The 12,342-nt window shown below is 30.4% G+C and overlaps 2 protein-coding genes across 2 annotated transcripts; both read right to left on the reverse strand.

Annotated features, from left to right (window-relative positions):
* Nucleotides 1-23: 23 nt before the first annotated feature.
* LOC107941290 (probable indole-3-acetic acid-amido synthetase GH3.6) lies at nt 24-2,479 on the reverse strand. The gene is made up of 4 exons (XM_016874850.2): nt 2,018-2,479; nt 1,890-1,919; nt 1,690-1,797; nt 24-1,582 (listed from the first exon to the last, which is right to left on the reverse strand). Exons 1-4 carry the CDS (start codon nt 2,299-2,301, stop codon nt 256-258), a joined length of 1,749 nt encoding a protein of 582 aa, XP_016730339.1. The 5' UTR covers nt 2,302-2,479; the 3' UTR covers nt 24-255.
* Nucleotides 2,480-4,013: 1,534 nt separating this feature from the next.
* Nucleotides 4,014-10,619, reverse strand: LOC107941295 (uncharacterized). Its single transcript, XM_016874853.2, has 4 exons — nt 9,533-10,619; nt 5,728-5,935; nt 4,895-5,024; nt 4,014-4,808 (listed from the first exon to the last, which is right to left on the reverse strand). Exons 1-4 carry the CDS (start codon nt 10,393-10,395, stop codon nt 4,540-4,542), a joined length of 1,470 nt encoding a protein of 489 aa, XP_016730342.1. The 5' UTR covers nt 10,396-10,619; the 3' UTR covers nt 4,014-4,539.
* Between the last annotated feature and the right edge of the window lie 1,723 nt (nt 10,620-12,342).

Below are 12,342 nucleotides of genomic sequence, written 5' to 3' on the forward strand. Positions count from 1 at the left end.
GAACAAGAGAAAGAAGACACAAATGAAGCAACTATCGTTCTGTTTAGAATATAAATATGATAGTAGTTTACATATGAATCCAGTTATAGCTTGTATGGCATTTCAATGCTCACAAGTATTTAGGAACTGATAAAATAAGATAAATTCTGTTTCTCAAAGCACATTGACAAGTCCATTGAAGACCAACCTTCAATTATTCCTATAAGTAGCAAAGGGCTGCAAGCCATTGAGTATATAGAGATTCTTTAGCTAAGCTTATATAGTCACAATAACATTTTCTTTCAAAACATCAACAATGCTAGGGTTTCTTATAATCTTAGGTGGCTTATATTGACTAGCTGGAGTTCCATTCTCTATTGCTAGTTTTAGTAACCTATCAAAGCTACCACATTTCAAAACTGATAGTGATAAAGGGCTTATCTCTCCTTTGTTCCTCTGCACCTTATAAATACTTCCTAAACTGTCTTCGAGATCTGAACAACATTTTCTAAGGTTTGATTCCTGCAACTTGTCCTGCAAAATCATATCACAGTCTTTAACTTCAATAAAGATCTTCAATCTCTTAGGACTTGAACCAAAGTCAACGGAACTCGTAAACTCCACAATCTCTATCGCCATGCCCATAGTATTTCTCAGTACAAGTTGAAAATTTTCCATGGCAGCCATCAGATCTCCCTCAGTCACTATCTCATTTGAAGTTTTAGGAGCTCGCATCACAAACTCCAGCAAGGGAGATGAGTTGTAGAAACCAACAACTCTTACAACATCACCTAGGCGATATCTATAAAACCCTCTATAAGTAGTCACAACTACTTCATACACCTTCCCTACTTCAACACCACAAACATCCACAGTTTCTTCACCAACAACATTGTTCTCAGCTAAATCAAATGGAAGGAACTCGAAATATGCAGCGGTTGGAAGCATAACAAATCTAGTCAAATCAGGTGGTTGCTTGATATCCAAGTTAATGGCCACGCAACACTCTGATGCAAAGTAATCCCCACCTACCAGAGGTACCTCCCCTGCATAGTACTTAAGCTTGGAATAGTACTGCTTCATACTACCGGTCATGACACTTCTAATATATCGAACATTTGGCCATAATTTACTCAAAATCCCACCCCAATCCTTCTTTTCAAAAATCAATCTAATTCTATTTGACAAATCTGGTTGTGGTCCACCAAGAACCTGAACAACAGAATCCCTCATTCGAACATCATTAATCACCGAACACAGGATCCCTTTTTCAATATCATCACATAGTTGCTTCCACTTGGATTCTAAGACCCACATAGCTTTAATCAAACCTATGGCATATGGGACATGAATAGCATCTATAGAATCAGAATTTCTAAGACCACAGAGAAGGTGACAGTACATTTGGTGCTCAACATTTGATCCAAGAATCACTTCCATGGGGCTGCTGAGAGACATAAATAGAGAGCGATTCGGATTACTACTACTATGCAAAGGGAATGAAGAAGCTGCCATTACCTTGAAACCCCCTTTCGTTGTTGTAATGCTATCGGCATATATAAATGCTAGCCTCTTATTCACTTCGGGCCTTGGAGGAAAAAACCTAAAAATTGAAAAAAAAAATAAAAATCATCGAATTAACAAATGTCTTTGAACTGAAAAGAAGATCAAATCATAATGCACTTATTTAAATTTGAAAAAGAAAATTACTTCCGAAGAACAGCGGCGCTTCCTTGATGAGCTATATGCGACGCCCCTTTTGAAAGCGTTGAATCAAAGTAAGGTATCAATTTAGGCTTCATTGAACTCGTTCCAGAACTACTCAAAAACAAAGAAGATTAAAAAGTCAAACATATTGAAATTTTTGTTGACTTCTAAAAGAAATAAGTAGAGTAGAGTAGATCAGCTACCTGTAAAAGAAGCAAACGAGAGGATCAACGTGTTAACATTATGATTAATGGCAGACAATTTTAATGGAAAACAATCCAAGTTAGTACAATAATTTACACGCTTCCGACCCTATTAGAACAACACAACGGACAAGAGGTGGCGATGATCGTGATCATCATCACTGGTGCACTTGTCTCCGTCGGCTAATTGATTGATGTAATCAGCGTAGTCATCGTAGCAAGATAACGGCACGGAGAGTCTAAAAGTGGCGGCGTCGATCAGGAAATTGTGATCTCCAGCACCGGGGAGGTGGCGTTGGAGATAACGCACGCCGCGCTGGTGTTGGAGGATGGATCGGAGAGTCTCGGCCTGATGACGAGAGAAATCCTTCGTTGATTCCTCTAGTTGCTTCAACAACGCGTCGTCTGTCATCTTAAATTGAGGCTAGTGGTACAGTTGATAACCGGGTTCACTTACTGGACAACTTGGTGGTGGCGGTGGTAGCGGAAGACGGTGGCAGTAGAAACAGGCGGGTTGTTTAAATAAAAATAAAAAAAAAGAGAGCAGGGATTTTGACACGTGTTATGACTTTTGAAATTTTGGTACGAAGAAAATGAAAGAAAGATGCATTTGGATTATTTTAATTTTGGACAGCTAGATTTTAGCTTTAGTCAAAATGGATTCGGGTATTAAAATAATTTAAAAAAATTAGAGGAATAAAAAAATATTTTAAGATATTTAATTAATATAATTAAAACATAATCAGATATTTTTAAAATTTATCTAAATATATTATTAAAAATAAATGATTTCTCAAATAAACTTTCGATAGTTTTAATTTTTTTAAATTAATAAAATTAATAAACATTTTAAAATAATTAATTTTTTAATTTAAAACTAATTTTAAATACTGTACTAGATTAATAGAATTGAAAAACAAATTAAACCTTTAAAATTTTAATTATATATTAAACAAAATATTTTAAATATATATTACTGTAGCAAGTTTTGAAGCAATTATAGAATTCAATCCCTCAAAAAAAAACTATTTTTAATTATTTATTTTAAATACTGTTTACAAAATTTATTTTTCTAACATAATAAAAATATATTAGATAGATGGCTTTAAAAATATACTGTTTTAAACGAAAAAAAAAATTTAATTTCTTTACCATATTATATTTATAATATAAATAAATCTTAAAAAAATAATTTAATATATTTTAATTAATACATACAATTAACATATATAGCATTTTAGATTGTTATGATAAAGATATTAGGTCGGTTCAAAAATTTACATACATAACAAGTACAATTATATCGACAAATTCAACTGATAAATTGTTAAAATAATAATTGTACGAAAAGATACAAAATATTGTAAGTGAATCCCTTCTCCTATTTTAAATATAATATTTTTTTTCCCAATAATTAACTGACTTCACTTACCCAAAGTCCATTAACATCAAAGTCCATCAATTGATTTTTGAAAAAAAATAGTTAATAAAATTAAAGGAAAAGTTAATCTAATTAAACGAAAAAAATTATTGCAATTAGATCCGATCACAAGCCAGGCTAGGCTGATGTTAACTTTTAGGCTTGAGCCCAACCCGACCCGAAAAATGGACCTAAAACTTTGTCTAAGCTCGACTTGAATAAAAAATGCTAAATCTGAGCCTAACACAACATGCATTAAAAAATTTTATATTATTTTTTATATAAAATAATATTTAAAAAATATAATATATCAAATACACTAAAATATTAAAATAAATATTTCCTAATAAATTAAAAAAATTATACTTAAATAACACTAACATAGTTACAACTTAGGAAACAAATGCCTCTAATATAGTAGCAAAATTAACAATAAAATAAGAATTATACAATATCCAAACATTAATAATAAAATAGTAGCAATATAATAGTAAAATGATAGCAAAATAATAGAAAAATGGCAACAAACGGCAACAGAATTTTTTTTAGGCCAATTCAGGTTGGACCTAGCTCAGACCAAAAATATTATCGAGGCCCAACCCATTTAAAAAATAAGTCTTATTTTTTGTCCAAACCCTCCCACTTTTTGAGTGGGCCTGAAGGCCTGGACAAGTGACCCGACCCATTATCATGTCTAATTGCAATGACAAAAAATATATTTTATTAAATTTTAAATTGTTTTCCTTTCAGGAACTATGTACATTACGCATATAAATCCCAAATCAAATATAACTCGGTAAAAATATCATGGGAACCTCTGTATTGATAGTCAGATTGCATTTTGTCACATTTACTCAAAAAATAGACAAATTAGTCACTATACATTAGATCAAAGAGCAAATTGATCATTTCAATTAAAATTTTCATCAATTTTTGCTGTTAAAAATTGGTCTTTGCACGTTAGCATGAAGTACAAATGACATGCCACGTGCAACAGTCTAATTTTTTTGTCAACCAGACCAATTTTTAATAATACAAATTGATGATATTTTAAAAGAAAAGACCAAATTGCTCTTTAATATAATGTACAGGGATTAAGTTGCCTATTTTTTAAATAGAATGAACAAAATGCAATCTGACTCCTAGTATAAAAAACTACATGATAATTTTACCAATATAACCCTATCGTTTCTATTTCAAAATTATTTAAAGCAAATTATAAATTTCCCGTCATGTATGTGTTTTCCATATGCTTTTTGATGGAGAACTGTCTGCTGTAATCTTCACGACTCTCTGTTTCGGTTGTTGCCGTCGCTTCCTGCTGCCATTTTCTTTGACATTTTCATCTGTTTTTACTACGTCGACTTTCACTATGTGATGATCTGAAGTCCCTTTTGAAGACAATACCGAATACGAACCCGGAACGAATTTGTACGGCGAATTCGGAGATGCTAGTATGTAATCAACCCGAGTACCGTACTTGCATGTCCCTTGCACACCTGCAAGCATAGAAAAAAATAAAACCATGCTCGCATGACATTCACTGAGAATTTTAATCAAACAGTTGGTGGGGTTATTTTTTTACTTTGTCCTTTGGCAATCACGACGACGGGCTCACATTCCCCTGCGAAATCCTTGGCATCAGTGTACTGTTTATTCTTTAGGTATTTCATTACTTCAACCTTTGGTGTTGGTTTACCAATTTCTTCATAGTACTGTAAAATATAAAGTACATTTATGGATACGTTGCTGCTTTCGGAATTGGGAATTAAAATAGGTAAACTACATTAGTAGTCACTTAACTATGGAAAAGTAATAATATGGTCATCCGATTATGAAAAGTTATAAAAATTTTAACCAACTATTCAATTTTATCATTTTTTTATCACCAATTTTTAAATTTAACAAAATAGCAACTTTAGCCCTCAACATCCATAAATTGTCAATTTAGTCACGAATCTAAAAAATTTAATTCTCAACATTTACACATTATGTAATTTGTTATTTTTGTTGCAATTTTATTTTTCTTTGTGACATTGAAGTTTATTTTTAGAAGAATGAGAAAAAATGAAAAAAAATGAAAAAAAATAAAAATTATTATCTTGAATTTTTTAGTGTTATCATTTTTTTTATATTTTCAATTAAATTTACCTGATAAATTTATTTTTTTAGACTAAATTATACAATGTGTAAATGTTGAGAGTTAGATTTTTTTTTTAAATTAACACTAAATTGACATAATTTATAAACATTGATGGTTAAAATTGTTATTATACCAATTCTAAAAACTACCATCAACCGATGATCAAAAAGACAAAATTAAATAGTGATGTGACAAAAAAAATATTTACAAATATTTAGGTGACTACTAGTATAGTATTACCTATTAAAATATAACGGGGCTCCATGGATATTTACCTTAACAATATCAGTCCATCTCTCTGTGGAGTAATCTGTTTCCTCCAAGGAATTGAGGCCTCCAGCTAAAATGTGTGGACCATCGTCGGATTGAATTATTGCGTTTATCTGTTTCATGCGCCAGTTCTCATCGAGATGATCGAGCTGAGTGCAGTGGAAGTCGATTTCACCTGTTTGGGGCACATCAATGGTTGCTTTTAGGACATTCCTGTCGTCAATTATTCCAAGGGAATCATTAGCACAAGTTTTTAGTTCCTTCACTAGTAGATACATCAAAACCTAAACTCAGAAACTCGAATATGATTTAATCATAAAAAAAAATTAATAATTTGAATCTCCTAGAAAGGATTCAAATCTAAAATAATTTGTACTTAAAATGACTCAAAATATTTTGAATTGAGTGTTAAACCTAAATAACCAAACCCAAAATGATCCGAGTGTCAAACTTAAATAACAAAACCAAAATTATTTTAGACTCAAAAAATTCGATTTACAAATCCAAATTATCTAAAAAAAAATAAAGTTAAACCCGAAATAACTGAACTAGAAATGATATGAACTCGAATTACTCAGAAAATTTTAAAATCCAAAATGATTGATCCAAATTCACACGACCTAAAATTATTCTATTTCGTTCAATTGACATGTCTAGTTTAATGTCATGGTTGGACATTCTTCCCCAAATAATTAGAAAAAGCTAGCCACCCGTTTAGGTAATACGTTAATGTAATTTTTGGCCACCCTTGAACCTAACAAGTAAATCTATACATGGGTCAGGCTTGAATAAGTTTTTTTTAATGTAATTTTTGGCCACCCTTGAACCTAACAAGTAAATCTATACATGGGTCAGGCTTGAATAAGTTTTTTTACACTTCAGATAGATCTGACCCGAATTGTTAAAAGTTAATTTTAATTATAAACATATACTTTTTAAATTTTTGAACAATGAAACAAGCTTTTTATAATTTTTTTTAGAACCAAGCCTCGATTTGTCAACCCGACCCATGGACACCTCTACTAATAACTAATTGTACTTTTTTTATTCACTTTTATACCTGAACTAGAAACAAAGTCAACTTTAATACTTAAACTTAAATACTTAAATATATGATAACGTGACACTCTTATTATATTAGACAATTAAACATGCGATCTAACATGGACTACAAAGGCATTGCTTATAGCTATTAGTAAAGAAATTTCAAATAAAGTAATTTTTCCATTATCTTTTTTGCAAGGTTTTTGAGAAACATTGGTAAATTGTAGTGTTTCATTAATTCATCTAAATATAGATATGCCAGCAATACATTTTACCTAACTTTTAATTTGATATACATTCAAATCATGATTTCGTTTTCCCATGAAACAAACAGAAAATAGAAGTTGGAAAAAGCTTGTAGCACTATCTTCTTCTCCAGTTTAAGTAATGTTAACAACTATCATTCACTTTTCATCATTGTCACAATTCTATAATTTCCCCACAAGAAAAAAAACAAACATAGCTAAAAACTATGTGTTTGGTTAAATGCTATTTTCTTTACTAACTTTACCCACAAAGTCCACATAACCATTGATGTTGAGTGTCTATTTAGTGTTTTTTTTTTTAAATATTCATATTCAATATAGGTATGAGGATATGTCACTCAAAAATAAGATGACAAAGGGTGAGGTGTGACTAGAGCGAAATCAGAAAATTTTTTTAGTTAAATTAAAATTTTATAAAACTTAAAGGATCAAAAATAGAATTTTACATTTTAAAGGGATCGTCTCTATGATCCCCTCCCTTAGGGGTCGCATCTAGGTGTGATGATTTTTTATTTGTCTAATTTTTATACCTACACCCAACCATTAAAAAAAAGGATAATCCTTTACTCTTACTTTACTCGCCTTGAAATATTAAATTAATATTTATAAAATTAAATAAAATCTTAGGTTATGACAAACAATATGAATGAAAAAAATTTAGGTAAAAGATATATTTATAAAAAAAGTTTATATTAAAAATTTTGTTTAAAATAATTAAGTTAGAAGTTTTGAAGATAATGTATCTTTTATGTTCAAATCCCATTACAGTAATATTTTATTAAAAATACTTTTATATTAAAATTTATTGCTTTCAACTTGCTTTCAACTTGATGTCTGCTTGACTCATAACACCAACTCATTAAAACTTTAAATAATAGATATATTATAAAATCTTATAATAAAAAAATCTAATTAAAATATAAAAATTAGTCATATAAAATTAGTTATAAAGTAAATGAGGGGTATTTTGAGTAGGTAAAAATTCAATCTCAACTTAAACTCAAAAAATTTAATTAAAGCCAACCCATTAAGTTCACTTTTTTCAAAAGGCTTCCAAATACATATATTCATTCGAAGCTCTCGAACCCAACTAATGTAGGGTTAACTATTACTTGCAGTGATAAGACTTCAATTATTGGAAGATAGGTAGGAAAGTTAGCCCAAATGAGAAGAAAAAGTAAAAAAAAAGAGTAGAAAATTCTGGGAAAAGAAAAGGAAAAATAGGTTGGAGCTGCAAAACAATGTGGTAATTTTCTTATAAATTTTTTCCCTTTTGGGTAAATGGGAAAATATCGGAAAAAAATAAATTAGTGTATAAAAGATGAAGAAAGTGGGTGCAAGTCCTTTTATTCTGTCAAACAATATACAGCTGTTTATGAAAGATAATTGTTTGGAAGTACATGGTTATGCAATGACGATGAAGACGAAAAAGAAAGAGTTGAAGTTTTTACTTTAAAATTATTTGATACTTGATTTGGCAGTGTTCAAGGGACCATTCTTGACTAAAATGATTTGGATGTCGGTTAGTTTTGTATAAGTCAATTTAAATATAATTATTTTTTAATTTTAAATTTTCGAACTTATTTTGTGTTAAAATTTCGAGTTTAGATTAATTTAGAATTTGAATTGTTTCGAGTTTTAATTATTTTTGGGTTAAAGTTGGGTAATATTGTTTATGATTAATTTTGGTTACTAGTTAAATTAAAATCTCAAGTTTGAATCAAGATTTATAATAAATGATATTTTGTGGTTAAAGATTTCAAACTCAAAAAAAAGTCTACAAAATGTTATTGTCCTTCAGGGTTTGTTTCCCTACTCGATCAAGAACTAGAGTGCTTGAAGAATCTACCTCTTTTAGCCCATGGGTAGTATACTTGACCAACAATGCCCTATAGATTATAAAGTATGGGTCTAAATCCATGTGAACCCACCATTGTTGTTTTTTCAAACACTCAAGTTCGGGGGATAAACTTTTAGGAATTTCTTACATAAATACTAAATTTTTCAAAATCATCGTATAATAACCTAACATTTACAAAAGTGATCAAATAAATATTTTTCAAATAATTCAACTCAATTTATAGTAAAAATGTTAGACTTTTTCAAGAGTCGTGTAGTCCGCCCAATCCGATAGGCTTGGGCCAAGTACTTTTCACCTCGAATTAACTTAAATTCATTTTAAATAATAAAAAATATTTTTAAAATTTTAAAATATTTTTTAAATACTTTATTAATTTTGAATAGTAAAACAAGTTGTTTTAGCAAGTCGACCCAAAAGTAAAAGTTTGAACTTTAAAATTTTTTTGGAACCGAGTTGATTCAAGACTTTCAAAAAAAATTTGATTTTGAAATGTTTTAAGTCTTATGCGAACAACTCTAAAAAGTTGAACCAATTTAAATATTTAACTGTTCCTTAAATACTATTCAAAGGGTGAATAAAAAAATAAAAATAAAAATTGAAAACATTTAAAGACGGTGAAGTAAAAGAAAATTTACTCACCTGAAATCTGCGTCATCAAATATCTTCTGCACTTTCCACCGCTTAATCGGCCACTTCGAAAGCACGGCGTTGCCGTACTCCGGCGCCCAACTCTCGGCAAACACGTAGTTCATCCCCAACGCAGCTGCTAAATCCGACAAAGGTCTCATCCCTTTCTCTTCCTCCGCTTTCACATCTTGCAAACCCAATATATCTGCGTCCAATTCTCTCAACACTTCCAACACCGTTTTCCTACTTCTATAACCTTCCCAATCATCGAACCAGTTCCCCAAATCCATCGAAAAACTCACCGGAGCTTTACAACGACGGCGACCACCACCCTCCTTTTCATTTTCCGAGAAGCTCAATTGCCGGTTTCTCAGCAACGAAATCTCATTATCTGGTAAATTAATCGACACCCTCAGCTTAGATTTCACGAATTTTTGTTGTTTCGTGAGACTATCGTTTTCGTTCATGGAATTTGGGTGTAAGGGGGATTGTTTTAGTATACCCTTTGGCCGGTGATCGTTTGTAGACTTTGTAAAACCTTCATTATCGTAGTCAAAACTCGAAGATTTATCTGGTTTTGGCATTGCAGGTGCCATTGAAAACATGGCGGCATTGAAATTCGCTATACGAATTGGCCTCGCCGACGCCGAGTTTAAAACACCCGATTCGCCATTTTGGTGAATTTGCGAACCTCCATTCACGGTATCATCGTGAGGTTTGGTGTAGACTTTAATGACGATTTTGGAATTTGAACGGCAACGAACCGGCCATCGGAGACGAGGGAAAAGGCCTTTGATTCTTTTGTGGAGGATTTTGAGCATAGTGGATAAATGGGTTTTGAACAAAATGGGTTCTATAGCTTTTGATGATTGCATGAGAAATTGAAAACAGGGAAAAATAACGATGATGAAATGAAATGGAAATTGAAAGCTATTTTTGTAGAGTTAGAACACTGGTTAGAGGTGTAAGAGAGGAAGGAGTCTTGCTGGAAAGGGTTTGGTGACACTTTGGTAAACACAAAGAAAGGGTTGAATTTTTAAAGATTCTAAATTCTAAATTTTATAACTCGAGTTGAGTGATAAAGATGTTCGATGTTCGGATCTCAAAATCAAATCTTTCGATTAATTGGATAAATCAATTCAACTTGTTAAACTAAGAATTTATGGTCTAACTGATAGTATAAAATTAGATATAGATAAGATTATTTGTGAATTAGTAAAAAAGCGATGACTAAACCACTTTATAATTTTATTGATTTAATGATTATTAAATTAATAATTGAATTAATTAAATTAAAAATTAATTATTTTATTTATCCGAATTTTAGAACCGATTTAAAAAAAATTAAAATTTAAAGAATATAAATTTGATGAAAGATTATGGAAAGGCAATCTTTTTTGAAAGGAAAATTTGTGGGAGATTAAGATAATGGGAAAAAGCTAACCACTCCAACTAATATGCATTTAATTATTGATACTAAGTCTTTAATTAAGATTCTTATCCTGCTTACAAAATTCCCATGCAGTTTCCTTAGTGGAGCCTACTATATTTGAACTCAGAGATCAAGTATTGGCAAATGACTTGCTTTCATATCCAAACAAGATTGAGTTGGTGTGGGGTTAGATTTGTTGATTTCCTCCCAAATTCAATTCCATAATAAAAAATTATTGAAATTTAAAGTAATTTAAATCTAAAAACAAACTTAAAATGATTCAAATCTTAAGTAATGTGTTGATTAAGTCTTAGTTTAATTGATATGTGTATTATTGCCAATGCAGGAGGATGTGGGTTCGAGTGTTTTAAAGTACATTTTCTTCTTATTTATAGATTGGGAGAGTTATGAGTAGTTCTAAGCCTGTAACCGTATTTCTCCTTCATATGATATTTCATCTTATTTCATACTCCATACAAAATAAGGATAGGGCAAATTAATGGCATTTTCTATTTGCACCACCTGCATTAATCGAAAACTCCCATCCCCTTCTCTTTTACAGATCATTTTTTTTATGAAATAATTTTGAACGTCATGAATCTACGAACCAAAATCTAAACAATTTTTTTCTCCGATCTAGGTATGTTCTTCTACTCATCGATAGATATTAAACCACAATACCGATTATCCAATTGTCGCTTAGAGCTTGCTAGCTGGACTTCAAAAAAAAAAACTCAGCCCAATAACTTAAATAAAAACTATCAAATAGTTCAATGTTTATTTTGAGACTTTTTGGAGTTAAGTGATCAAAACATAAAAATGTTAATAATTTAATTATATTAAATGTAGTTACATAAAATAAAAATAAAAATAAAAAGAGAATTAAGAAGTTTCCATTTTTGGGCCCAAAGAACAGCTTGTAAAGATCAAAGGAAAATTAAATTTGGCTTAATAGAGAATCTTGGTTTTTAGAGTTTTTTCAGCGTGTTCATATTTACAAGCTTATATTGCTTGTATCTTTAAATGATTTGTTTACAAAGGTAAAATTTTATTATTAGTCCCTATATTATATGCAAGTTTTGAATTTTGTTACTTCATTATAATTTGGTTCATTTTTGTTTCTAAACTTTTTAAATTTTAAAATTTTAAAAAATCTACTATTAATCGTGTACTATGCATAAGGTTTGAATTTAGTCCTTATTATTTAGTTTGATTATTTTTAGTCCTTATTCAAACAATAGTCATTAATCTCATTAACTAAAATAACATGCTTTTTATGAGTAATAAGGGGAAACAACATGGTAACATGGTATTACACACGTGAGACTATGTTTATCGTACGATATTTAGAAATAATAAATTTAATGCCAGTTAAATTCAAATTTAGTGC

Source organism: Gossypium hirsutum, chromosome A08 (genome assembly GCF_007990345.1).
Source record: "Gossypium hirsutum isolate 1008001.06 chromosome A08, Gossypium_hirsutum_v2.1, whole genome shotgun sequence".
Classification (NCBI taxonomy): domain Eukaryota; kingdom Viridiplantae; phylum Streptophyta; class Magnoliopsida; order Malvales; family Malvaceae; genus Gossypium; species Gossypium hirsutum.

Excerpts from the sequence above, each read along its gene's own strand:
- LOC107941290 (XM_016874850.2), bottom strand. The coding sequence starts at position 2,301 with ATGACAGACGACGCGTTGTTGAAGCAACTAGAGGAATCAACGAAGGAT. Across the intron at positions 1,920-2,017 it reads GATCATCGCCACCTCTTGTC|CGTTGATCCTCTCGTTTGCT; the intron begins CGTTGTGTTGTT and ends ATAATGTTAACA. Across the intron at positions 1,583-1,689 it reads AGCGCCGCTGTTCTTCGGAA|GTTTTTTCCTCCAAGGCCCG; the intron begins GTAATTTTCTTT and ends TTCAATTTTTAG.
- LOC107941295 (XM_016874853.2), bottom strand. The coding sequence starts at position 10,395 with ATGCAATCATCAAAAGCTATAGAACCCATTTTGTTCAAAACCCATTTA. Across the intron at positions 5,936-9,532 it reads TTTGATGACGCAGATTTCAG|GAATGTCCTAAAAGCAACCA; the intron begins GTGAGTAAATTT and ends AATTGACGACAG. Across the intron at positions 4,809-4,894 it reads CGTGATTGCCAAAGGACAAA|GTGTGCAAGGGACATGCAAG; the intron begins GTAAAAAAATAA and ends CTATGCTTGCAG.